General features: G+C 35.5%; 3 protein-coding genes across 9 annotated transcripts; 2 read left to right on the top strand and 1 right to left on the bottom strand.

Moving 5' to 3' along the window:
• The first annotated feature begins 954 nt into the window (after window positions 1–954).
• Window positions 955–7496, top strand: LOC140974390 (mitogen-activated protein kinase kinase kinase 5-like). 6 transcript variants are annotated; one of them, XR_012174776.1, is made up of 12 exons: window positions 964–1575; window positions 2213–2938; window positions 3008–3095; window positions 3630–3692; window positions 3781–3944; window positions 5009–5084; window positions 5345–5422; window positions 5503–5628; window positions 6010–6213; window positions 6471–6568; window positions 6703–7241; window positions 7383–7496. XR_012174776.1 is itself a non-coding variant. In XM_073437817.1 (11 exons), exons 1-11 carry the CDS (start codon window positions 1133–1135, stop codon window positions 6705–6707), a joined length of 2097 nt encoding a protein of 698 aa, XP_073293918.1. In that variant the 5' UTR covers window positions 955–1132; the 3' UTR covers window positions 6708–7443. The 6 variants fall into 6 exon arrangements, 5 of the variants coding, with proteins under 5 accessions (XP_073293918.1, XP_073293917.1, XP_073293913.1 ...); XM_073437817.1 differs by having other exon boundaries at window positions 955–1575; window positions 6677–7443; XM_073437816.1 differs by having other exon boundaries at window positions 956–1575; window positions 6671–7443.
• Window positions 7497–10573: 3077 nt separating this feature from the next.
• Window positions 10574–13135, bottom strand: LOC140972373 (patatin-like protein 3). The gene is made up of 6 exons (XM_073434818.1): window positions 12733–13135; window positions 12409–12590; window positions 11882–12065; window positions 11588–11749; window positions 11172–11436; window positions 10574–11067 (listed from the first exon to the last, which is right to left on the bottom strand). The coding sequence occupies exons 1-6, from the start codon at window positions 12913–12915 to the stop codon at window positions 10808–10810; spliced, it is 1236 nt and encodes a 411-aa protein (XP_073290919.1). The 5' UTR covers window positions 12916–13135; the 3' UTR covers window positions 10574–10807.
• A 9826-nt stretch (window positions 13136–22961) lies between these two features.
• On the top strand, window positions 22962–27408 carry LOC140974389 (CDPK-related kinase 5-like). 2 transcript variants are annotated; one of them, XM_073437811.1, is made up of 11 exons: window positions 22965–23788; window positions 24537–24667; window positions 24809–24850; window positions 25111–25219; window positions 25408–25486; window positions 25568–25864; window positions 25940–26052; window positions 26198–26305; window positions 26383–26445; window positions 26535–26702; window positions 26796–27408. In XM_073437811.1, the coding sequence occupies exons 1-11, from the start codon at window positions 23198–23200 to the stop codon at window positions 26934–26936; spliced, it is 1842 nt and encodes a 613-aa protein (XP_073293912.1). In that variant the 5' UTR covers window positions 22965–23197; the 3' UTR covers window positions 26937–27408. The 2 variants fall into 2 exon arrangements, with proteins under 2 accessions (XP_073293911.1, XP_073293912.1); XM_073437810.1 differs by having other exon boundaries at window positions 22962–23788; window positions 25408–25864.
• Window positions 27409–27586: the final 178 nt, after the last annotated feature.

The raw sequence follows: 27586 nt of genomic DNA, 5'->3' as shown, positions 1-27586 counted from the left end.
TACATGACAAAAAACATAGTTTTCCCTTAATATAATAATATCAAAACTAACTTGTAGGGCTGATAATTTCCTCCAAACTCGATGAATAATCCGATATCCGACCCGAATGGACGAGGATATGAAATGATATTTTAGACCTAATTAAAAAAATGGGTGATCATGTATGAGAATTATATGATTTAGAGATGGAGGCGAGTTTAGTAACATCCTACCCATACTCGACTTGAATACCTTATTAAATTATATATATTTATACATATTAAAGAAAGTTTAATTATAATATGTTTTGTTGAATAATGATAATTGAATGTAATAGAGAAAAATATTAGTATAAAATTTATGTTATTTATGTAAGATAATAGTGTTGGGATAAACTATTTTTAATATTTGTTTTTTTTTATGCTTAGTTTGCTAATTTTTATCTATATTTTTTTTCTTCTCCTTCTCGTAAGAATTAGTTAAATATGTATAGTTTTATCGGAATAATTCATTAAAAAAATATAATTATAAATATAATAAAATATTTGAATAGAGTATGTATATCTGATCTCAGACAGTTATGGAAATGATAATGAAAATTGTATACCCTACAAGAATGAAAATAAATGATATAAAATCCAAACCCATCCTCGCTAGACAAAAACTTGTGTAAGACGGTCTCACAGGTCGTATTTCGTTAGACAGATCTCTTATTTGGGTTATCCATGAAAAATTATTATTTTTTGTGCTAAAATTATTACTTTTTATTGTGAATATCGGTAGAATTGATCCATCTCCCAGATAAAGATTTATAGAACCGTCTCATAAGATACTTACTATCCGGGCTAGCTTGAATTTGGTTGATATTCAAATAATATTTTATCAACGATAATAATAAAAGTAAAACTAGATTGGAGCCGTAATGATATCTTTCCCGTTTTGACCCTGTCCGTACGAAATATGTAACACTATTTATAGCATATATTTGAACTGATTTTGGAGCATCAAACATCTCCGCCCAGGGTTTTCATCTTCATCCTCGGAGGAAAAATTCCTCATTTTCTTCTGCTGAACGAAATTCAGCCATCATACCAATGCAATTTCCGATCCGGAGACCCAAATCTGTGACAAGGAATCGCGGTTACGTATAGCCATGCACTGGTGGCAAGGCGCCTTTACGTCGGCGTCGAAATCGCATTCCGACGATGACAGCGTCATCGTTGGAGGTGCGGATAGCAGGTACTCCTTGAAACCCAGCTTCTTCTCCTCGGGGCGGAGCCGCCACCTCACGCGCGCAAGGAAATTGCGGCACGTTACGGAGAACGACGTCCAAACGTGGCGGTCTCCTTGCCAGAGTACACATTCCAGGTCGCCATCTGCGTCGCCTCAGCCTCTCCCTTTACCAGAATTGCAGGTGCTTTTAAGGCGTGACCCCAAGTTCGCCTCGTCCAGCTCCAACGGCGTTCCCCTGCCCTCGCCGCGAGATGTGATTATGAATCAAAGAGGATGTGAGGAGGAGATTGGAAGAAGCAGAGAAAGGGAGGCAGCGGAGGGGTTGGATGCCGATGCCATTGATGGACTCAATGGTCTTAAGAGGTATGGGAAAATGAAATTAATTGCTATAAAATGGAAATCATTTTGATTGAATTGTGATTACATTGTTGTGCTTTGGAAAAAAAAGAAAAAAAAACATGTTTTATTGAATGCATATGTTTTATGGCATTGGTTGTCATCATCAAATCGTTTATATATTTATATGCATTTTATTCGTTTTTTAGTTCTAATGATGTTGCAATGTTGTAAAGGTTGTGCATTTATTTGGTAACGACGTCCCCTAACACACTGCAATTGGCTTAGGCATGCAAGCAATCCTGAATCAGCACCTCTCGTGTTTGATATAGATAATTGGTTTCTTCTCATTTCAAGTTGATGTTTTCTTTTCCTTTTAACTCAACTGGTTAGGAACAATTTTATGAACATAAACTCTCTTTATAATTTGACTTTATCCTCTTCCGTCAATTTTTTAACGGCAGTTGTTGCTTTAATTTTATTAATAACTTCTAATTTTCTTCCTATGATTTCAGCTCGTTAGTGTTATTTCGAAAATTCACGTCTCTAAATATTCTTATAGAACCAGTATTATAGGTTCCATTCATTTATGTATCTAGGATTTTTTTCTTAAACATTGTGTAATGTTGTTTCTATGTCTTGTATTTGTTTATTCTCGTGCCAGCAGACTAGCAGGCCAAGACACAAGAGCAAATTCCATACTTTCTGATATTCAGTCGTCCAGGAAGTCGCCTCAGAAGCTAAAAGTCAAAGATAGATCATCTAATATCTACAGTATTAACATCCCTATAAGTGCTCCAACTAGCCCATATTCAAGCCCTGTGCTGAGCCCCCCAAGAAGTCATATGTTGGCAAATGATTACATAACTCCCCCTGGTATTTTCCAGGTTTGGTCTGCCCCGGAGATCCCTCATTCGGAAAGGAATCCAGGTCTAGTTTTCTATCCTCAACTGGCTTTCGAGAAAGCTGCATCAAGTGTAGATAACTCACCCCTTCAAAGTCCAAGAGTAAGTTTTCATGTTTATGGAACAAGTCCTCCTATGAAAACATCACCATTTCCTACCAAAATGGCCCATGAAACCTCATTGGCACCTTGGGAAAGTAATACTCAGGCCACCGTACATCCCTTACCACTTCCTCCAGGGGCTGTCAATCCTTCACATCCTGCATCACTTTCCCCAGTTGCAGCAGCTAAATCTGATTTTTCAGGAGCTTCCATGCCTTCACATCCCACTCCAATCTCAGTTTCAGTAGCTGTCATCCCTTCATGGCCCTCTCCGGTTTCTCCACTTGCAGCTAAACCTGAATTGGTACCCATCAAACAGCAATGGCAAAAAGGAAAGCTTATAGGGAGGGGGACGTTTGGAAGTGTGTATGTGGCTTCCAACAGGTATGCTGTTTTGAACACTCCAAGATTTATTAACACATCCTTTAGTTATTACTTTCTTTTTGTCATCAGAGAGACTGGAGCCTTATGTGCAATGAAAGAAGTTGATATTTTACCAGATGATGCAAAATCTGCTGAATGTATAAGACAGTTGGAGCAGGTTTTTTTCCACTTTATTTGCTTGCAATGTTTTAGTTCTTAGATTCCAATTAGTCCGTCTTCAAATGTAGATGATACTGGAATGCTTTCTGTAAGAACTCTGTGGATTTTTTATTGCTTATGCCTGATTGACCTATATGTGAAATCGGGGTATATGTGAAATCGGGGATATCAATGAACGTGATTGCTTGCTTCCATACTTTTGCATTTTATTCATACTAGAAATTGCAGAGCAATGTAATGGTATTGTACTACAGAGAAGAAGATTATATATATATATATGAAATTGATTTGTTTTTGTTAGCTCCGAAATTTAGCTTGCATGAAATTGTTCGTCAGGCCCTACTTTCCACAAATTAACCATGGATTGGGGAAATAACCTCATTGATGATGAAACATAATCATCTTCTTTTTTGTAGGCTGTTCGATGTTGTGGTTTCTTACATGATACTTTCATGCACGATTTGCATATTCTTCTTGCTACATTTATTTTATCAGCAGTTGGACTGGACACTTAATTTTCAAATGCTTTCAGGAAATTAAAGTTCTTAGTCATCTGAAGCATCCAAATATCGTGCGGTATTTTGGTAGTGAAATAGTGAGTAACTTTCTTCTATACTAAAAACTATATTTTTGGTGACTTTTTGTAAGATGTTCAAGTTAAATTACACTTCATGTTCATGTAGGTCGGAGAAAAGTTTTACATATACCTGGAGTATGTCCATCCTGGTTCAATCAATAAATTCATCCATGATCATTGTGGGGCTATTACAGAATCTGTGGTTCGCAATTTTACTCGTCATATTCTCTGTGGATTGGCCTACTTGCACAGTAAAAAAACCATACACAGGTAATTGTGTATGTCTTAATGTCATGTCTGATGTCTATAAAATGCAGAAGAATTTATTTTCCAATGAATCATTGTCGTCAAAGTTTGAACATATGTCAATTGATAATGGATGGTAAGAACCAAGTGTCCAGGCTGAGGCAACAAACCCATGCAAACGGGGCATATGCACGCAGCGGTTTCCAAAAATAAAGCTACAATGGACATTTTTTTGAGTTGCTTGGAAGTTGTAACTGCATTTTCATTACATACGACGATCCGCTGTTTCAAAATCAACAAAATTAAATTGCTTTATTGAATATATTTTTTGACTACTGTAATGTAATCAAATGAAAACCTAGATTTAATCATTTTCTCGTAAAGCAGTTTGCTAAAAAACTGTTCGGTGTTTGACAAACACATTAGGTGTGACCACTCCGCCCACAACTTGTCCTTCGATATGTATCATTATACTCTTACTTTATCATCAACATGTTCTCAACACGTCTTGGGTGGAGGGAAATATATGATATACGTAGATAATTTTTATATTATATTGAAGTATTCTAAAATTCGGCCTAGGCGCCGGCCGACAAGCACGACTAATCGACATATACATCCTAGGTGCCGCAGGCAATTAGGACTTTTAATTAAAAGCCTAATAAAAAAAAAAAGAAAGGTAATTGAGTTTGCGTCCGATGAAGAACAAGTTGTTGAAAATTAGGGAGAAAAATGAGTGGAGTAAATTTATGATATTTTATTAGTTGTGTAATTTTGAATTCATTTTAAATTTGATGTTATCGTGGTCGAGTTATATTATGTGATTTATTATGTTGATATCTTGGAATCTGTCTAGCGGCGTGTTGTCCCGGCCTATGAGCTGGTCCGACGCTCCACAGGCGCCTAGTGAATTTTAGAACCTTGTATATTGGTATCCTGTTTGTAGATAATGTAGATATACATTTAGCTAGATATTTTAATGCGTATTCTGCTACTTGAGGAACCATGTATGTAGTTTTAGAATTATTTTAGATATATTTAGAGCATCAACTCTTATGTAACTTGGTTAGCTATTGTTGCCTTTTCAGGGACATTAAGGGTGCTAATTTACTTGTCGATGCATATGGAGTTGTGAAACTTGCTGATTTTGGGATGGCTAAGCATGTGAGTTTATAATTTCTCTTAAAAAACTATTTTTTCAATTTCTGTATTTGGAAAGTAGTTTCTCTGGAGGATATTGACCAAATTTGCATTTGATGGAATGAGAAATATTTAAAACAAGGTTGTATGTCTATCAAATACTTGCTCTCCACGAGCAATAAAATCCTCAGAGTTACTGGTTTCTCCTTTCTTATTTTGTTTTATGCTCTGTGTTGTGCTTGCATTATTCAAAGTCACTGCTAAGATGGGCTATCAATTTCCAGTTTCTTTTTCATTTGCAGCTGACTGGGCAGGCAGCTAATCTGTCAATGAGGGGTAGTCCATATTGGATGGCTCCAGAGGTACGTATGTGTTACTATCTTAGGTTATCTATCCTGGCAACCGTGGCCAAAATATACTAATGTTACGTTTTTTTTTGCAGCTCTTGAATTTTGGGATGCAAAAGGATGCTAATTCTGATCTTGCTTTAGCAGTTGATATATGGAGTTTGGGCTGTACCATAATTGAGATGCTGAACGGAAAGCCCCCTTGGAGTGAGTATGAAGGGGTAAGCACAAATACTACAGGCTCATTTTGCCAGGCTTTCACCTGGAGAAAAAATGTCAGTTGTTATGAACTTACTAATTGATCAGATTACACTCGAACTCTGCAAATATGTTTGGACAATAAGCAAGTTCTCTGTCTTTTTCTTTTGCATCTTGTACTCAAGTGCAAACACCTCCAGGATTCCTCCTCCTTGTTCCAAGCATTATATTTGTGTAACTTGGAGAAAGTCTTTGCTTGATTTAGTTGGGCTTTACTAAAGGTGGCAAAATAAGTTGGTGTGTTGTATCTGCATGTCAATATGTTCATCTTTAGCTATATTTAAACCGAGTGCCGATGGTATTTCCTAACTTTTTATGAAGGGATTGTCCTTTTCTTTTTTCAGGCTGCAGCGTTATTCAAGGCGATAAAGGAGACTCCTCCAATACCTGAAACACTGTCAGCAGAGGGCAAGGATTTCTTGCGGCGCTGCTTTCGTAGAAATCCAGCAGACAGGCCAACTGCGAGCAAGTTACTGGATCATCCATTTGTGAACTATTCACAGCAGCCTGAAGCTTGCTCCCAAACGCGTAAAGAGAGAAACTTGATGGTATATTGGTTTGAAAGTTTGAAATCAAAACTTTCAAAGCATGAATTTCATCCTTTCTCAATTTAAATTCTTATATAACAAATGTAATGGATTTCAAATATACCTAGTAATATCATTTGGAACCCAATCTCCAAACCAAATATCTCCACCCAAACCAAAAATTCCTTCAATCCAAACACTTACTTAGCAAACTACCCTTTCTATTTTGACAAGATCATTTTACGTAGATTTTTGAAATTATGTGCATGTTTGAACAGGATGATATGCAATTCATAAGAGAGCGACTGAATCAGAAATCTGATTCGATGCCTGTCTCATTTGACTCACAGATCAAGATGGCAAAATTGTCTAATAAGTAAGATTTGTTCCTTCACTCTTTACCCGCTGGTTTCTTATCTTGCATTTGGACCATATGCATGCAAATTCTATATTGGCATTTGACTTACTATGTCTCCAGCTCCAGCTTCATGCGTAATTCTTTTTCTCCAGCATGACCGGCCAGCGAAGTCATCGCCAAACACCCCATTTAGCTGTTGTCCCCCTTGTCTCTCCTCGTTCAACACTTGAGTCTCTTCCTACATTATCACCACCAAGCATGGGACAACATTAAAAGAGTGGCACCACTACAGCAAATCTTCCCAGTTCTATCAAGCAGGGTGCTGGTATATGATCATAAAACAAGGGAATCACCATGTCTTTTTCATTCGGTGTTTTCCCTTAAGCGCCTAACCCACAATTGTCTTGGTCAACCCTATTTACACTTTTAGGTATAGCTTGCAGCTTAGGGAGTTTGAGCCGGTATTTTACCGTGTCAATGACGACTCGAGATAGGGAGGTGCTTCCGTCCCTCGAGCGTAGGGATTGTAGCTGTAGAGTTTGAGTACATTGGGCAATATGGAGCTGCAGTGTTTTGGTTATCTGAAGAGAGGTTTCCACATGTCCCCACCTGTATTTACGCCATTCAAAATGGTTCGGCAAGTTAGATATAGGAAGCGAAATGTATCAAGTTTTATTGTTCATCGCTTTAGGTTTTGCTGCAATCACAATGTACCTTGTAATCTGAAGAGAGCTTTCCACATGTGCCCACCTGTATTTACGCCATTCAAAATGGTTCGGCAAGTTAGATATAGGAAGCGAAATGTATCAAGTTCTATTGTTCATCGCTTTAGGTTTTGCTGCAATCACAATGTGCCTTGTAATCTGATCGCTATTCAAAAGAAAGTAGTTATTTTTGTGGATTACAATGATTTGATTTTTGTTGTGCAAGCATTGCAATAAAGTTGGTAACGAAAAAAGTTGTTCCGTATGTGTACGTCGTACTTTTGAAGTTATTGATGGCCAAAATCTGCATTGATACTGAGTATATCGATCCAATGATGCCAGCATGATCATCATTCTCAACTATTTTTTTTTTAAAAAAAAACTTGCATGGCTACTCTTTTGAACTATTAGAAATGTATGTCATGCAATATATAAATATTTAATTGTTATTATCAATTAAACATTTTTTCTACATTGAGTCCAAATTAAAGTTATTAATTCGATACTGAGAATGTCGATAACAGATTTTGCTACATGACATAGTCAACGATTCTCGTGTAAGATTAATTCTCAAGGTTTATTGTAGGTTCGAACAACTACAGCGTAAAAATTTAAGGAACAACTGGAGCATGAAATTTACAAAATATTATTAGGTGATAGTCTAACACATAACGGTGAGTCTAATATTTAATATCACATTAAGATTGAGAGCTAACCTAACTCAAGCTCAAAAACTAGTTTAAGGTGGATGATTGTCTAAATCCATATATACAACTTTCAATTACTTATTCCACTCGATGTGAGACTGTTGAATTAATTTTATTTATATGAACTTATATGTGAATAATTATGCATTGTTGGTTGTCTATTAAGTTAAACTCAAAATCAAAATGATTGGTTAAAGTTTTGACTATTAGGCTTTAATGTATCTAATAGGTTATGAGTATTTAATGTGTAAAGACATAAGTGTAATTTTTGTTTTTATGATGAACTAAAATAGAAATATCATAATATAATGATATACACTATCTATTGAGTTATAGTCTCAAGATCACGAGTGATCACGTTTCCTATTCTCTAGTCTCATTATAGGAAATGGTTCTGAAGAGAAACTGAAGAATTCTATCAAGAAAAATAGTGAGAAAATCTGGAAGATCATGACTCGTTCTTAAAGATTATGGCTTCAGGTATGCTGCTACTTAAGTTTTAAATCAAATTCTTAATGATTTAGCATGATAAATTACGTGGTTATATGGATTTTTCATATTAAGTGGTATCAGAGCCACTCATGTTGAATCATTGAAATTTGTTTAAAGATTATGATATGTTTTGGTTCTAGATCTGGAAAAGAAAATTTCGTTTAAATTTTTTTTATATGACTTTAGATCTGGAAAAAAATTATGGTTGAAAACAAATCTTTTAAAGATTTGGTTTTGTTAAAATATTTGTTTTCGGTAAAAAAAAAATTTGGTTGAAATTTTTGATGATTTGGTATAAGACTTTGATTTTCATACAAATTTTTGTTCATAAAAAAATAGAGGAAAATCGAAAATTTACGTAAATTTTCGCCAAAATCAAGTCAGGGCGCACTTTAAGCGGGACGAAGCGTGCGCAGACGTCGACGCGCGGACCTGGCCGCTCACACACTCACCAACGCGGGGTGCGCATTAGCACGACCCCAATGCGCACCGGTGTGGCCGTCATGGAGGGGCGCATCCTTAGGACTCCCTCGCCACGAGTTTCTGGAATTAATTTTTTTTCATTTATTTTTATTCGGTTTAAGTTAAATTTTTAATTATTCAAATAATTATAAAGTTATATATTTTAAAATAGATTGATTGAAATAAAACATCGCCAAAGTGACCTCTTGTTATATGTGATTTATATTAATATTAATCAGCCTGAAGGAAGGTAATATTTAATATAATTACATATACACTTGTGGTAGTAAACATGTGATAGTTGTTCGGTTTTCATGTGATTAATAAACCGGCTTAAAAGAAGGGTATTATTTGACGTGATACTTATTATTAGTGTTTGATTGTTGTAGCAGGATATCACTTATATGTTAATCTTTTGTCTAAAGATAAACATTAATGGAGTGTTAGATATCCTGTTTATGGAATTTACATTCATTGAATTTGTAGGATTGAGTGTTTGCCGCTTTACCAAAAGCTACAACAAGTGGTAATATTGCAATTCAAATCTTTTAAACTGTATAGCAGCTCAAGCATCACGTGTCCATTAATCTATCTAGCAGATACAATTATTGCACTCAAAAATCTTCATTTCAATAATTGCAGTCTATGCGCAATCAATGAAAATCGAACCCGCGACCTTGTCTCTGATACCAATTTTATGATCGAATGCTTGCCGTTTTACCAAAAACTATAGCTAGTGGTAATGGTACAACTGAAATTTTTTAAATCGTATAGCAGTTCAAGCGCCACTTAGTGGGAGACATGACTTTAAAGATCTGTTATACCAGAGTTCGAATCTCATGCATCATTCCTGAATTTTTTTCCTTTCAATTCTTTTTACCCTTCTTCAGTTTTTTTTTATATCAAATATATGCTTTAAAATAATAAAAAATAAAAATGACAAATAAATAATAAATAAATGAAAGGGGAAATGGTTTGATTCTTGGTCAATTGCAAGAAACATTTCTCATTTGAAAAGCAGATTAAGCTATAAAGACGAGAAAACTGGGGTGAGCATATTCTTTTAAATTTTAATCACAATATTTATTAAATTTTTTTTGTCGTTTATGGCTTGTTTTTATTAAAAATGGTAGGTTGGTGCTATCTGAAATCTTGAATTGAAAGATGGGTTTTGTTACATTTTTTTGGAAAAAAACTTTGACTTTTTTTGTTCTATCTCGGAGGCTTGGAATTGTATTATCAAATCACTTCTACTTTTCAAACGAGACTTATTATGTAATTTGCTTCTAGGTTTACCTATCATGTAGTTTGATGAATATTGTTACTTACACACAATTTGTATTGCTTATTCTTCCAATTTCTACAACTAATATCGAGTTCACAAAAATAATTCTCAATTGTGAGTATTATCAAAACTAGGCTTCGAAGCGAAATGAAAGATAATTTTTTCCCGAGTGTATTGATGATATTTATCGAAAGAGAAATTTTGAATGATGTAAAAGGCTTAACTAGTCTCTTTAGGTTCTTTTGAGCATCATGGATCGTAGGATTGCCGGGTTGGCGTCGATTTCCAATCCTTTAAGAGCTGGTAGAAAAGGCAATCTAATCAACTTGGGACAACCGTACACCTTTCACACTTTGTAACCAAATATANAGTCGGAGCTTTATCAATTTGCATACAATTGATACAAACAATATATAATTTTTGGGCAATGTAATTAAATCACAATGTAAAAATTTTGTCTATTATCAACACTTTTAGCGGGATATAGATATAGATTATTCGTATTGTAATGGAAATTTCAGTTTCAGACTCTGCTTCCAGCTCCTTGGCTATGTTTTTCTTGTGGTTATACAATTTGCTACATATTCGATACAGGTGATATATCAAATCAATTTGATCGAAGTTTCCTTTCATCCGAAAGCAACTTCGCGAATCGGGCAAGAGCTTCTTCGTTTGTGCCCTCTCCTTGAACAGGCTCTGATCTTCCTGTCTCCAAATTAATCCTCGAAACGGGCTTTTTCAGAAGGCTACGACCAATAATCACAAGAGCCTGCAAGTTCCTTATGGTCGCAATATCCACAGATGATGTATCTCCCGTCAACATATCCTCCTTTGTAAATATATAATAAATAGAGTTGTTAATTTTTTAATAAATATATATTAAGAAACAACGGATCAAAGTAGTGTTTGAAAATAAAACTTTTAAAGAAAAGTTCACAATCACTTTTTTTCAGCTTTTCCAAACACTGCTNGAAAAAGAGTAGAGACATGAATATCGACCATGTCGGAGCTGGCGGCTCCGAACATATCGATTATGGGAGTAGCACCATTGTTGTATACCCAGGAGAGTAAGCCCCAACGTGCAGCATCTTCGGCATTGTACTTCTCTTCGTTTTTTGCTATCCCAGAGCCTAATGATAGAACCAGCATCCTGGTGCTGTCCATTGGTGTCATGTCTACAGTCTCAAACTTTTTCAACAATATTTCTTTTGAAATGTGTGTTATGCCCAATAAGGTCTGCCAAAAATTCAAATTTTAGCCCATAAAAATTAAGATTTAGCCAAAAAAAATTCTAATCGTGTAAAGTTAATTGACACGTATTATTTTATATTTTGTTAAGCTTTGTCAAATTTCTGGTTCATACAGAGAGAATATGACAAATACTTGCCGGATTGTTGGCCGCAAGGCCTCCATCAACGAGATCAAATGTGCGTGTACTGCCTTGATAATCCTTGGTCTCAAAATAGTGTGGTGGAAGATATGTGGGCGCTGCAGTTGTACCCAAACAAACGTCTGATAACAATGCATTCTTGGAAGCATTTGCTATCCCCTATCCAAATATTTTTTTTAAAAAAACAAAATAAAAATAAATTAATCAATATTTTATTAGATGATTACAATTAAATGTTAATAAATTAATTAACAAAAAAAAATCAACGATCTTGTGTCATGAGTTTCTTACATCTTTAGTACTGAAGATGACTGGTTGAAGTCGCTTAACATCAAATGTTGGTATCACTACATCTGTTAAGGTTTGGCTCACGGTCAGATTGCCTAGCAATCCCCGAATCAACGATCGCAAGTACTTCCCGTCGTACTTCGGCCCACCGACCAAATTCGCCGCCTTTCTCAGAAAATTGCTTCGACTTGAACCAATATCAAGAAGATATAAAAATAATTATATATGAAATATCTCAATTCTCAAGGGTCCTAGAACCAATATAAATTTAGGGACCGAGCCACCCCAAAGGCTGGGGTGGGCTCCAGTCCAGGGTAAAAAAAATAGGATTATTATATATTTTAATTATAGATTAGGTTAAATTTTTGTAAAGCATATTTGTAAGCTAAATATTTATTGTTCTTGAATCAAGCTTCAGCCTAAGTTCCGTTGAATCAAAGCCCAGGATGAAAAAATTTCATAGTTACGCCTCTTAATATAATATTGGGCACATTCTTGAGAATACTTGTGCATGCATGCAATATGCATACCTGCTCTCGGGGAAGATATTTGGGCCATGCTGCAAGTAGAAACTTGCTATGTCCTTCGCCTCATATGCAGGGCGATTATCTTCACCAGGAGCAGTCAGCATGGTCGTAATGAGAGCCCCTGTGCTCGTTCCCGCGACCACATCGAAATAATCTGCGATTCTTGCATTCGGGCCATCCAATTCCTGTCACGAAAAAGAGTTGTTAAAACAAGCCTGGATCGGATCATGAAAATTTTGTTCAGAAAATTAGTCTTCAAGCCATAAATAGAGAATTTAGTTTCCTATAAAGTCGGTGTCGGATATTTGCGATATTAATGTTATGTACCTGGAGTTTGGCTTCAAGGAAGGCGAGCATGGTTCCCGGGATAATACCTCTTATACCACCTCCATCGATACTCAAAATTGTGACCCTTTGTCCTTTAGCATTAGCATCAACAATTGAGAACAGAGAAAAATGGAGAAATATGTTTGGCAAAATGAGCGCAAAAACGACAACCCTTTTGTCCATTTTTATTCACAATGACAAGAAAATATACGATTCCAGTTCCAATTATTCACAAAAATGAATCCAGAATAGATACAAGGATCGGAGCCCAAATTATGTTATTCTGAAATTATCTATATGCATTCCAATACAGTCCTAATTAATCATTAAATCCCTTTAGTAAATTTTCATAGAAAAAAATCCAATGACCCAACTGCTTTCAGGGAAAATTTTCCCATTTCTTGTATGTGCAGTGTGTATATATATATATATATATATATATATTAATTCCACCAATTTTTTTTTAATTTCCTGATTGGGATGTCTTAATTCTGCAATCTTCTCTTCCGAATGTGACGCTCCTTCAACCATTGTATGCAACAAGTACATTTTGCACCACAAATGGTTTCGGTCCCGTTGTCGTGTCCCGCTGCGAACAGATCGTTTCGGGGATGTCTTAATTCTGTAATCTTATAATGATCATCATCAATTTTTATTTTCAACACAAATATTATTGTTTTAACTAATTTATTTGTTGTTATTTTTATTCATATAAAAATTCCTTCTCTCGTTCACTTGCAAGAAAGATTCCGAGTCTTGGCTAATAGAATAAGAAGCTAACTTTAAAAAAAACATTGAATATTTGATAAAGAAGACGAGAATTTCGACTGTATGAATCGATTAAAGTAACATAAGATAAGAAACAAAAGGTATACAAATATGAAAATAGTACGTTAAAAAAAATATGATTTGATTGGTGTTCCATAATTGGGCACTGAATTAATCGATTGCTCTCATCACTCGTGCAAAATTCGGAAGTGATGTTTCATTGTTTTGATGTGATCAAGATTGTTGTCCTTTTCTCTTGATTGAATGGATCCGAATCCAAACTTCGTATTGGCAAATGAATTTAACCAAACAAATGTTGGAAATTTGAATAAAAATTATATCTCATGAATGTGGGAGTGCTTTTTGGCTCTTCACATTCTTGAGTTGGTTATGACTCATTATTGTGGAGTGTCTTTTGACTTTTCACATTCTTGAGTTATTTGAAGAGTTTTGGCTCTTCATATTCTTGAGTTAATGAGAAGATTAATCGAGTTAATTAATCTTGCATGACTCTTGGTGTGCATTTTGGAGCTTATAAATAGTGGGGTTCATTTCCTCATTTCAAGTACATGAAAAAATATTTTCTCTTTCAAGTATTCTCTTGCATTACATATTGTTAGCTTTTCATTTGGCCTCCGTTAAATCTCGGTGATAAAGTAAAGGTACGTTTTCCGTTCGCCGTAGTAGTGTCTCGTACTAAGTCACCGCTGGTTGTTCCGTTGTATCCTGGGAAACAGACGTCCAAGACGATCCTCGAAGCACATACAGGAGAGGACAAATCTGTTTTAAGGAAACTGTACATGCTACATGCCTCGGTTTGGTTTTACTTTCTTTTACACGATAGTCATACTGTAAACATCACATTTGTTTCGGTTATAACTTTATCTCTACAAGTTCGTTTCTACGCTATTGTTAGCAATTTTTCTAACAAACTTAAAACAGATTTTGTTATACTCATTATGTGATTTGTTGACGACATGACTACTGACTCGAATGTGCCAAAAGTTAGTCCCTGATTATGAAAGTCGTTGCTGTCGATGTTCCAGCCATGCTGATACACGGAAAGAAATTTGGCGGCTCAAATTTCATGAGGTGACAATAGAATATATTCTTCTATCTAACTGTTTTGAATCTAGCTAGGTTTCTCACCGAGGATGCTCTTAAACCAGCTGTGGTTGACGGAGATGTTAAGAGAGCTAGTGCTATTGATTCATGTCACCAGTCATATTTCTTGTGTAGAAAATGAATGGTTTGGCTGATTAGCTATAAAATGTGTATAGCGAAAAAAAGACGACTCGGGAATTGTGGGAGTCTCTGGATCGGAAATACAAAATCGAGGATGTCGAGGCCAAAAAAAAAAAAATTATTGTTAGTCTTGGACTACAAGATGGTTGACTCCAAAATGGTTATCAGTCAGGTTCAAGAAATCCAAGTGATTCTTTACAAGATTCATGCCGAATGGATGACTTTGAACGAATCTTTCCAAATGGCAGCTATTGTTGAGAAGCTATCACCGGCCTGGAAAGATTTCGAAATCTATTTGAAATACAAATGAAAGGAAATGAATGTTGAAGAACTCGTTGTTCGATTTCTTATTGAGGAAGACAACAAGAGTTCTGAAAGACGATTGTTTTCTCCAGTTGCTGCCAAGGCAAATGTTGTCGAGCATGGCCAAAGCTCGAAAATGAGAAAGTTTCTCCTTCCAACAAAAAGAAATAGTGAACCACTTGATATAATTCACAGTGATATATGTGATTTAAAAGGTGTACAAACTCATGATGGAAATAAATAATTCATTACTTTTGTTGACGATAGCACAAAATTTTGTTATGTGTATCTCCTCAAAAATAAGAATGAAGCTATTGACAAATTTGTCCAATATAAGAGTGAAATTGAAAACCAACTTAGCAAGAAAATTAAGGTGATAAGAAGTGATCGTGGAGGTGAATATGAATCACCATTTGCTGAGTTTTGTGCTCAACACGGTATCAAACACGAAAGAACTGCACCTTATTCTCCTCAGCAAAATGGTATTGCAGAGAGAAAGAATCGTACCTTAAAAGAAATGATGAATACGTTGTTATTAAGTTCTGGTTTACCACAGAACATGTGGGGGGAAGCTGTTCTAACAGCAAATTACCTTTTAAATAAGGTGCCCCGAAAGAAACAAGATAAAAGTCCATATGAGTTATGGAAAGGTAGAAGTCCTTCCTACCAATACTTGCGAGTGTGGGGGTGTCTTGCCAAAGTAGCAGTACCCACTCCGAAGAAAGTAAAGATAGGACCAAAAAATGTTGATTGCATTTTCATTTGATATGCTCAAAACAGTAGCGCATATCGTTTTCTTGTACATGAATCTCAAATACCTGATATTCACAAGAATACGATAATGGAATCAAGAAATGATTCGTTCTTTGAACACATATTTCCATACAAATCTAAGGAAGAACCAGGTTCATCCAAAAGATTATATGAGAAAATTGATGAAGAACAAGAGCTTGATCAAGACATTGAACCTAGACGTAGCAAGAGAGCTAGGACTGAGAAATCATTTGGTCCAGATTTCATCACTTTCATGATGGAAAGTGAACCTCAAAGCTTCAAGGAAGCAATGAGTTCATCTGAGGGACCTCTATGGAAAGAGGCTATCAATTCCGAAATGAAATCCATTTTACAAAACCATACGTGGAAATTAGTAAATCTTCCTCCGGGAAACAAACCACTAGGCTGTAAATGGGTTTTCAAAAGGAAAATGAAATCAGATGAAACCATAGATAAGTATAAAGCCAGATTGGTAATTAAAGGTTACCATCAACGTGAATGGCTTGATTACTTTGACACATATTCTCTTGTATCGAGAATAACCTCTATTCGTGTGATACTTGCGATTTCTGCCTTGCGGAATATTGAAGTACACCAAATGGACGTAAATACAGCTTTTCTAAATGGAGATTTAGAAGAGGAAATTTATATGGAACAACCTGAAGGATTTTCTGCGACTGGGCAAGAAAATAAGGTTTGTAAACTGGTGAAGTCTTTGTATGGCTTAAAACAATCACCACAGCAATGACACGAAAAATTTGATAAAACCATGATAGAAAATGGATTTAAATTCAGTGAATGTGACAAATGTGTATACATAAAGAGCACTGAAATTGGATATGTCATTTTATTTCTTTACGTAGATGACATACTTATCATTGGTAGTAATGATAAGATGATCAAATCCACCAAGAAGTTATTAAACTCAAGATTTTTGGGCTTAGCCGATGTAATCCTTGGAATTAAAATCCATAGAACATCAGAATGACTAGTCCTAAGCCAGTCACATTATGTTGATAAAATACTTGAGAAATTCAATAATGATGACTCTGCATTGGCTAGAACCCCGATAGATACCAGTCAGCATCTATCAAAGAATCGAGATGAAAGTATGTCTCAATTAGAATACTCTCGAGTCATTGGAAGTCTGATGTACTTAATGAGTTGTACAAGACCATACATAGCCTATGCAGTAAGCAAATTGAGTAGATTAACGAATAATCCAGGAGTTGAACACTGGAAAGTAATTATCAGATTGCTAAGATACTCAAGGTACACTCGTGATCATGGGCTGCACTATACGAGATATCCTGCTGTTATTGAAGGATACAGCGATGCAAATTGGATATCTGATATGAAAGACTCAAAATCTTCAAGTGGCTTTGTATTCACTTTAGGAGGTGCATCAATTGCGTTAAAATCTTCTAAACAAACTGTAATAGCCAGATCCACGATGGAATCTGAGTTTATAGCTCTTGACAAGTGTGCTGAAGAGGCTGAATGGCTGCGTCAATTCTTAGAAGATGTTCCAGGATGGGAAAAACCAGTGTCAGCTATATGTATACATTGTGATAGCCAATCTGCGATTGAAAGGGCACAAAATAATATGTATAATGGTAAGTCTAGGCATATACGTCGTAGACATAATACCATTAGACAACTACTCTCAACTGGAGTTATCTCTGTTGACTATGTAAAGTCAAAGGATAATATAGAGGATCCGCTGACCAAGGGGTTATACAGAGAGTTAGTTGCAAAATCGTCAAAGGGAATGGGGCTCAAGCCTATAGAATAAATTGGTGCGAAGGAAAACCCAACCTACACTGACTGGAGGTCCCAAGAACTAGGTTCAATGGGACAACCTAATCGCACTAATTTGGAGAATCACTGTGGGGGCTATCCCTAGTCCATTCCTATTATAAAACAGTGAATGTTGAGGATAAGCTTACGGCTTTTAATGATTCTGATGAGAAGTAATATAGAATCACCTATGTGAGAGAGAAGTGGGGCCGCTTCGAAGGAATTGCAGGGCTCAATTCTAGACCCTCTCGCAGAGCCAGACGTGTGTTCATGGCCAAAACGAACACGATCATGAGAACTTAATAGTATCAGGGAGAGTCTTGTGTGAAGTATATCTTAATTTACATAAACGGCAGAACAGTTCAAGGACAACATGTCTACTGATCAGCTAGTAAAGCAAATATATTTCATAAGGGAAGGTTCAAAGGGTAACACTTACCTATCCTATGCAGGATTCAACTGTAGAACTTTTTCACCAAGATTTGTATCATTTTCATTCATGTGGGGGATTGTTGGAAATTTGAATAAAAATTATATCTCATGAATGTGGGAGTGCCTTTTGGCTATCCACATTCTTGAGTTGTTTATGGCTCATTATTGTGGAGTGTCTTTTGACTTTTCACATTCTTGAGTTAGTTGAAGAGTTCTGGCTCTTCATATTCTTGAGTTAATGCGAAGATTAATTGAGTTAATTAATCTTGCATGACTTTTGGTGTGCATTTGGAGCTTATAAATAGTGGGGTTCATTTCTCATTTCAAGTACATGAAAAAATATTTTCTCTTTCAAGTATTCTCTTGCGTTACATATTGTTAGCTTTTCATTTGGCCTCCGTTAAATCTCGGTGATAAAGTAAAGGTACGTTTTCAGTTCGCCGTAGTAGTGTCTCGTGCTAAGTCACCGCTGGTTGTTCTGTTGTATCCTGAGAAATAGACGTCCATACAGGAGGGGACGATTCTGTTTTAACGAAACTGTACATGCTACAGGCCTCGATTTGGTTTTACTTTCTTTTACACGAAAGTCATACTCTAAACATCACATTTATTTCGGTTATAGCTTTATCTCTATAAGTTCGTTTCTACGCTATTGTTAGCAATTTTTCTAACAACAAATCTACATATTTGTTATTATGGATCAGAGATTAAAGACAAATGAATTTAACCAAACAAACCCCATATTTTTTGTTATGGATTAGAGATTTTTAACATCAAATCGATCGATTCAAATACAATAATTCAGCGAATGAATTTATCCAAACAATCGATATAGTTATTGTAATGTATTAAAAAAATTTAACATCAAAACCATCAACCCTAATACAATAATTGAAAGATTAAAAATGTCAAGTCCTCCTTGAAATCAAGCAAACCAGCATAAATTGATTGAAATTAAATTCCGAGGATGGCAACCCTAATCAAATAAGAAGAAATTGCACCTAACGAAATAGATCATCATCATTTTATTATATTTCCACCACTTTGTGTGTTGCCATTTCTACCACAAGGTGGGCCCATTTTCCTAGGTGGGCCTTGTAAGCCCATCCGTAATTAAGGTAACATGCATGTCCAAAATTTAGGCCCGCTTCTATGATGTTGCCACTTTTTCCCCCCTTTTCTGTTTCTTTATTATTATTTTTTTATTACAACGCACGGTGGAGAGGGGGATCGAACCCGGAAAAGGAGCCAGCTTAAGCTGGTGGGTGAGACTATTGGGCTAAAGCCCCGGTCTCTATTTTTGCCACTATTTAAGTCTGCATGATAAGTTGGTTATTACTGGTCCAAGATGTCGACAGCTTCAATGTTCCATCTCTGTTTCTTTTAGTTCACAACCACCTACAACATCATACTTTTAGTTGAAATTATAATTTTTCAAAAATCAAAGAATTATATATAATATTTTAAATATTTTCCCCATTTATGTTTACATGGGATATGCCTAATTTATTATCAAATTTCTTTGACCTTTAAAACGATATTTTTATTTCATGGAACATTTAAAATCGATATTGGGATTGAAGGGATCCATCACTTTGACTTTGAATTGGAATATAATGTGTTCGAGAAATCATGCTGCATTATCATATCCGTTCTTTTTGTAGTCGAATCAATATGGAAAGAAAAGTGTGCAATGAATCTATTGTGTGGAGAGCAGTGGAAAGCAAGGGCGGATGTACATGTCTTTCTACCCGGGCTACCCGGGTGGTCCAAATTTTTTTAAAAAAATTTATATGTAAATTCATGTATAATTTTGGATAAATTTGATATTAGCATGGGTAGATCAATTTAAAATATTAAAAGATGTTAGAGTTTAAAATTCTAGCTCGGGTAACGCCAGATTCCTGACTCCGCTACTGGTGGCAAGTTAAAAGGATAATTTTTTTTGGGCTTTTAGATGAAATCACAATATACAAGAAAAAAATAACATGTTTAAAATAATATATCGTAATTGTGCTCTTGTTGTCATAAGATGTTATTCATCACGATGAAATCAATTGACATCATTGATTTAAGAAAAACGTATTTGAGCCCCTTTTCTCCATTTGAGATTGGGAGATCCCCTTCGATTTGTCTAGGCTTGATTTCGAAAGATCAAGTGGCTCAAGACAAGAATAGTTGAACTTATGTCAAGGATATTGGGACAAAGGGGCACACATAAAGTCTTCCAACTTGTACCAGAATGGTTGTTATTGCAAAAAATAAAAAGAAAAGAAATGAGCTTTTTTGAACTCTAGTTTTGAAGGTTTGTCTAATCTTGATAGCTAGAAGGCTCTACGCAAAGAAAAAATAGAGATGAAATAGTTTGACGTCAGTATGAAATTGCGTCACTCGTGAATATGGTAGGTTAAGTGATGAACTTCATCTCTTTTATTATATTCACTTATACCTTATTCTTCAGTTGAGTCTAACAAGGTTCAGTGCAGAGCCTTACACTGTGATCATTACATCTACAATAAGATAATAGTCCACCATCAACCTCTTGACATATACATGCTTCATTTTTTAAAAAGAAATAAAATTTTATATCGTTAATCAACTAAGAATAATAAATATACCAAATTTTAATTAAACTTCAAAGTTGTTAAATCGCCTCCATTATTTAAAATCTTTTTTTACCACTTTTCAGTTGACATTGTTTTCTTGTAAACCGCAATGGATATGCTTTGGGATATACAAGTTGGAAGCAATTTTAAATTTTCGGAGTTAAAATATTGGGTAGATCATAATCTATCACAAAACGGCATACAACTATATGAGTTACATGATCTAGTCCTTCTAGGAAAACATGTCATTGTCATCTTGGCATATATATATCTCAAATGGTACATGATTACTTCATTAGAACATATAAAAAAGAAAAGAAAATGGGAAATAGCACATTTTTAGGCACATATAACCAAAATGGTGGTTACAAATTAGGGTACTTAATCAAAAAGTTATATATTTTTTTTATAGTATTATATGTGTCGTGCACCGATTTGGATATTGTCATCTCGAGTCATCGTAAACAATCGTGTGAAATAAGAACTCTATCCATTTTTACTAAGCATCTTCAAATTTTTTACGCATGCATATAACTTTATTATCTTTGTTATATCATACCGTTCGATGATCGACAAACTATTGGTTTCATTATGTCATTGAATTGTGACAGAATAACTACACCAGCTCGAATCGAAAAGATCTAAAACTTGAAACAAAATCATTTTTACTGTCATCTTAATTTTTGTATACAAGGAAGAAATGAAAGTGTTTGATTGTTCATAAATGGAAAAAGAACTAATATTTTATCTTCTAAAAAATATCATCGTCTACAATTTTTGTTGTCCTAAACATAACTTCTTATATCATATACTTTTAGAGTGAGCAAGATGATTAGTTTTCAAATCGGTTAATTTAAAAAAAATTGTGCCATCAAAGAAATTCGTGAGGTCTCCCACTTTCCAAGTAAATAGAAGTGACATCGTTTTCTTTTTTTAACTTCAGATATATATTTAATCTATGCTTTGAAAAATACCTAATCCACTTGAAATAAAATTCTATAAGCAAAATATGACCAATCCATATCAAGAAGGGATTGATGTATGATTGAGATTCTTGATTGAATAGTTCTATTATATGACGCAGCCCGATGCGTTGGTTGCTTCTGCGGCAAGAAGGGATCCACATTCATTGTATACTTCATTCACATGCATATATATAAAAAAATATAACATTTAAATAAAAAATAAAAAAATAAAAAAAGTAATTACTCAACTTTGAATTTATTTACTTGTTCTACTACATGTATGTGTTGAGGAATGATAATTTCATGAAAAAGATTCTAATGAGATTACATGATAAGAAAAACTCTGATTTGCTTGTTTTTTAATATGATTTTTGTCATAAATGTCTTGTTAAAAATAAAATAAAAAAAATTAATATAATTATTCGACAAATCTGGAACTCATGATATGATCTGAAAAATTTTAAATAACAATTTATATAAGGTCAAATAGTAATATTTACTTTTATATATGTAATGTGAACCGAATATTTGACATATTAGAAACAATAAAAAAATATGTGAAATTAAAAATAAAAAAGGTTGCAGGGTTGGAGCTTATAAAAGTAAACCACAAATTTTCCATTCCATTGTATATTCCAACCCTTTTTTTGGCTTATGTTTGTTCCATGTGGATCTTTATGTATCCATCAAGACCTAATCAAGCATCTTAATCAAACACACCCTAATATGATAAAAAATCATATGTTTTTATTCCCTAGATTAATCAAATTCAAATCTAAAAGAGCAAAACAAAATCCCACCAAATAGTTTGAAATATTGGAAATTGACCAATGGGAAGATAAAGTGGAAAAAAAGTGAATCCTTCTAGCCTCTAGGTATGTGTATGGGGCAGTTTTGGTTTCTTTCTGATATATTCTTTGAGGAAAAAGCAATACTAGCTCTCACTTTGAATTTAATCTGAGGATTCCCTTGCGGCTCAAGGTCAAGACAAAACATCTGTCTCTTCTCACTTCCCTTCTGTCTTTGCCCATATGTATCAGACAAAACTCTGTCCCTTGACATCGCAATAATTATTTTTAGGAAATTAAATAACAAAAACATTTAATTTTTTTTGGCAATTAAATCAACCCTTCCAGATTGATGCCACGTGGACTTTAATAAACTGTATGACCTGGACCACCCACCCCTTCCGCCCTTTACATCCATCATCTTCTTCAATAATATATATAATTATTATTTTTCTGACCTTTTCTTTTAACCAGAATTAATTCTTTAAAAAAAGATTTAATTCTTTAAATTCAAATTTTTTTTTTGTAATAACTTCTTTTTAATTATTTTTTTCTTTGAAATAACAAAAGCAAACATCGTCGTTTACTTTTTATCAGCTTCCTGCATAGATCTCCCTCTCGCCTCCCTCGAATTAGCATTCGCAAGTTGCTGCAAGAATTTTCGAATTACGTGCGGTTTAGGTTGATGTTTTCGGGATTTTGAAGATTTGGGTTCTGTGTAAAAACCCTGATTTTTAGCTCGGGTGGCTGCAATTTTTTGTGTTTTGGGAGCTAGGAAGTAGGAATGGGGATTTGTCTCTCGAAAACCAAGCAGTCTCCGGAGCCCAATTTCCAATCCTCAGATGACATCAAGCCCGAAAAGATCCCAGTTGGGGAAAAGAGTAATTCGATCCCGGCCAAGAGTAATGGAGAAGATGCATCAACTTCGGGGAATTTTGAGGAGAGTGGGAAAAATGTGGAGAACCCAGGTGCAGGTAAGAAGTCACCTTTTTTCCGGTTCTACAGCCCGAGCCCGGCGCATTACTTGTTCTCGAAGAAGTCTCCGGTGAGATCTCCAGCTCCTTCGAGCGGTACACCGTTGAGGTTTTTGAAGAGGCCGTTCCCGCCGCCGTCCCCGGCGAAGCACATCAGGGCGGTGCTGGTGCGGCGGCACGGGTCTGTGAAGCCGAACGAGGCAGCTATACCTGAAGGGAAAGAGGTGTCGGATGCGGCGGGATTAGATAAGAGCTTTGGGTTTTCGAAGAATTTTTACAATAAATATGATCTGGGAGAGGAGGTGGGGAGAGGGCATTTTGGATACACTTGCAGGGCTAAGTTCAAGAAGGGGGAGCTTAAAGGGCAGGAGGTTGCTGTAAAGGTCATACCGAAAGCAAAGGTACATTTTTTTCTTGTTTTTCCAGTAGTTTTTTGCCCATTTTAGTGGTGATCAAATGTTTGATACTGCTTGGATTTGTTCAGTCTATGGGAAATTGGGTTTAGGGCGATCTGATCTACAGGCAAAAGATTGATTTTGTATGGTCTTCGTCTCATTTGATTTTTGTGGATTTTTATATCTAACAGCTGTTTTCTTTGCTGTACTGGAACTTATGTAGAAATAATTTACATTAGATGGGGCTATTTATATGAAATAATGTGGGAGCTAGCTGAGGTTGAAGAAGCGGCTTCCCTAAAGGTGGTTTGAGCATCTAATTCTGATATAGTAAACATATGAAAAAACCAAGTCACTGGAACCTTGTATTTTTTTATTAATGGAGGAGGGCTTAGTTGTGTAAGACCTTGAATTGGGAAAAAAAAGTTCACGCAGAAGTTTTGTATCTGTTACGGTGCTCTAGATGGTATTTATAGTTTAAACTGTAGATCAGACTATTTACGAACATGTATCAATTTTCCCTTTAGCGGTACTTGTCATCTTTTTATCGAAATTATTACATTATGGATTGAGATTTGTTGAGAAAAAAATAGTCATGGTAGGATGGGCTGTACTTTATTTTAATTTCAGAATTTGGTACTTGAGATGGCTTGTATCTTCATATGTTTAAACGCCATATTTAGCGTAATCAGTTAAGTTTACTCTTTTATGTATTATCTTGATTTTCTTCTTAACGTTTTATTTGTATCTCCAGATGACCACTGCAATAGCTATAGAAGATGTAAGAAAGGAGGTGAAAATATTGAGAGCTTTGACTGGACAGAGCAATCTGATACAATTTTATGATGCTTATGAAGACCATGACAATGTCTACGTAGTGATGGAGTAAGCTTTGATTGCTTAATTTTAGCTTTGGCTCACTTCTTCTCTTTGCTCAATCTTCTTGGCCATGACGTATTATGATCTGCTAATATCTCTGAATGATCTCCTTGAGGTAGTTTCTCACATTTTCATTTATATTCCCAGGTTATGTGAGGGAGGCGAGCTTTTGGATAGAATACTTTCCAGGTATTTCTTTGGTTTTTGATATACTTGGTTCTGTCTGTGTTACACAAGTAGAAACATTACTGCTTTAGGATAGACCGTTGGATGAATCAAACATTCAGCTTTTTACATATAATGTGTGTATGCCCTACGAATAGTACTCTCCTGAGTCTCCTCGATGCAGCGTAGACTAAAGAAGACTATTTTTTTTATCAAGGAATTGAATAATATACAACAGATTTATGTGCTCTGTTGATGGTAAAATAACTTGTTTCTTTTCACAGGGGTGGCAAGTATTCAGAAGATGATGCTAAGACTGTGATGATGCAAATACTGAATGTTGTTTCTTTCTGCCATCTCCAAGGGGTTGTACACCGGGATCTTAAACCTGAGGTATGAGTTTTAGGCTATTATGTCGTGTGATGATGGCAGACAGTTTGTCGATACTGATTTCCCCTTTTATAGTTTGTTTATATTCATCGAATCACTATTATTTTCCTGAAGAGTTGTGTACTCTTTGTCTGTTGGATTTGCAACTATTCTTTATTGTCTGGCGTAACATTAGCTTGTTACCGAATCAGAATTTCTTGTTCACATCCAAGGATGAAAACTCTCTCTTGAAGGCAATAGATTTCGGATTATCAGATTTTGTTAAACCAGGTTCGTTCTATGTTATTATGTTTTCGTTATTTCAAACATTTTTGATGGTCCAGGTTGCTGTAGTTATCAGTTTCTTTGCAGATGAGCGGCTTAATGATATTGTTGGCAGTGCATATTATGTGGCACCGGAAGTCTTACATAGATCATACAGTACTGAGGCTGATGTCTGGAGTATTGGTGTGATAGCTTACATATTATTGTGTGGAAGCCGCCCATTTTGGGCTAGAACTGAGTCTGGCATCTTTCGAGCTGTTGTAAAAGCTGAACCAACTTATGATGAACAACCTTGGCCTACTCTTTCTTCAGAGGCAAAAGACTTTGTTAAACGTCTGTTAAATAAAGATCCAAGGAAAAGAATGACTGCAGCTCAGGCCATGTGTGAGTTTCTTACGCTGATAAACTCAAGAAAAATGATTTTGATATTGAACAACGCTTATGAAATATGGACTTCAGGTCATCCTTGGATCAGAAATACTAACGACATAAAAGTCCTGCTGGATATATCGATATTCAAACTCATGAAAGCATATATGTGGTCATCTCCCCTCCGGAAAGCTGCTTTAAGGGTATGTTTGCGTGCCAAATTTGTTAAGAAAAAGAGAAGTCCTGAACATATTCATTAGAGGATTCTAGTGCCAAGTTTTTTTTTGTTTCTGGGCCGTCAAGTTATTATGGTTTATTTAATTCTTTTTCTTTCACTGGAACTTGCAGGCTTTATCAAAAACTCTTACAGTTGATGAACTGTTCTATCTGAAGGAGCAATTTGCCATGTTGGAACCTAACAAAAATGGCACCATAAGTCTGGACAATATTAAAGCCGTTGGTTTTCTGCCCATCGTTCTGATGATTTCTTTGTTTCGAATCAAAATTGTGTCTCAGTCTTTTTACTTGCCCAGGCCTTGAAGAAATACTCGACTGATGCTATGAATGAATCACGCATCTACGACTTTCTTACTTCTGTATGCTTCCGACCACTTATTTTACTTTGTTATTCATCAAACTTCCATCTACTCCCCTGTTCTGAACTGTCCGTTTCCTGTTTCAACAGCTCAACGCCCTTCAATACAGAAGAATGGATTTTGTGGAATTCTGTGCCGCTGCATTAAGTGTCTATCAGTTAGAGGCTTTAGATAGATGGGAACAACATGCTCGTTGTGCCTACGAACTTTTCGAAAAGGAAGGGAATAGAACCATCATGATCGAAGAATTGGCTTCGGTAAATGGAAGATTCCACTAGCTCTTGAATCAAAACTTGCAAATTCTATAAAGATTTTACTAAGATCCTTCTATTATTCTTTCTGTTTCTCAGGAACTTGGCCTCAACCCATCTGTACCTGTTCATGCCGTTCTCCATGACTGGATTAGACACACAGATGGAAAGCTCAGTTTCCTCGGATTCATGAAGCTGTTGCATGGTGTTTCCAGCCGGTCTCTTGCCAAAGTTCATTGACTCCTGTGAATTCTGTGCAAACCTCGACTACTCGTAACATTTCCTTAGCGTGCCTGATGGACTTCGTGAAAACACAGAAAAGGCTTGTCCGAATTCTTCTCCACACTGTCTTAATGAACCATTTGACCTCACATCCGTTGCAAAATGCATCGTGATCGTGTTTCCTAATGATGTGTTTGTGACTTCGTGTGGCCTCGTCTGTGTCGAGGATCCAAGCTAATGCGTGGCATTGCTGCAATCTAACAAGGTCCGAATTTGAGCCGATATGTACTATGCAACCATTGTAAAATGATAGTTTATGTGTCTGATTGCTAGATGGGACCTTTTTCAGATGGTTAAGGAACGTCCGTCATACCTGGTTATGTATAATTTGTTTTCCGCTTTTCAAATTTTCTTTACACCTTTTATTTTAATAATTTTAGATGTACCTACGAATTCCTGACTATCTGCGATAAATCACTGAATTAGACAAGTTAACCCGAATCAAATCTTATTAATTAGTTATTTTCTATTAATCCGATAATAAATAATATAGGCTAAAATTAACACAAAACCTGATAAATATTGCTAATAATTTTCTCTACTCGCAAATCAAATGCATTGGAATCGATCACTTCACCAAATTGACCATACAAGCATTTTTCTTGTGA

This window comes from Primulina huaijiensis, chromosome 3 (assembly GCF_012295235.1).
Source record: "Primulina huaijiensis isolate GDHJ02 chromosome 3, ASM1229523v2, whole genome shotgun sequence".
In the NCBI taxonomy this organism is placed as follows: domain Eukaryota; kingdom Viridiplantae; phylum Streptophyta; class Magnoliopsida; order Lamiales; family Gesneriaceae; genus Primulina; species Primulina huaijiensis.
This window is presented reverse-complemented; position numbering and strand designations above follow the sequence as displayed.

Bases quoted from the DNA above. Each gene is read 5' to 3' on its own strand.
- LOC140974390 (XM_073437812.1), top strand. From the start codon at position 1,133: ATGCACTGGTGGCAAGGCGCCTTTACGTCGGCGTCGAAATCGCATTCC. The intron at 5,085-5,344 runs GTGAGTTTATAA...ATCAATTTCCAG, and splicing joins ATTTTGGGATGGCTAAGCAT to TTTCTTTTTCATTTGCAGCT. The intron at 6,214-6,470 runs GTATATTGGTTT...ATGTTTGAACAG, and splicing joins GTAAAGAGAGAAACTTGATG to GATGATATGCAATTCATAAG.
- LOC140972373 (XM_073434818.1), bottom strand. From the start codon at position 12,915: ATGGACAAAAGGGTTGTCGTTTTTGCGCTCATTTTGCCAAACATATTT. The intron at 12,066-12,408 runs GTATGCATATTG...TATTGGTTCAAG, and splicing joins AATATCTTCCCCGAGAGCAG to TCGAAGCAATTTTCTGAGAA. The intron at 11,750-11,881 runs GTAAGAAACTCA...ATATTTGGATAG, and splicing joins TCATCTTCAGTACTAAAGAT to GGGATAGCAAATGCTTCCAA.
- LOC140974389 (XM_073437810.1), top strand. From the start codon at position 23,198: ATGGGGATTTGTCTCTCGAAAACCAAGCAGTCTCCGGAGCCCAATTTC. The intron at 23,789-24,536 runs GTACATTTTTTT...TTGTATCTCCAG, and splicing joins AGGTCATACCGAAAGCAAAG to ATGACCACTGCAATAGCTAT. The intron at 24,668-24,808 runs GTAAGCTTTGAT...TTATATTCCCAG, and splicing joins AATGTCTACGTAGTGATGGA to GTTATGTGAGGGAGGCGAGC.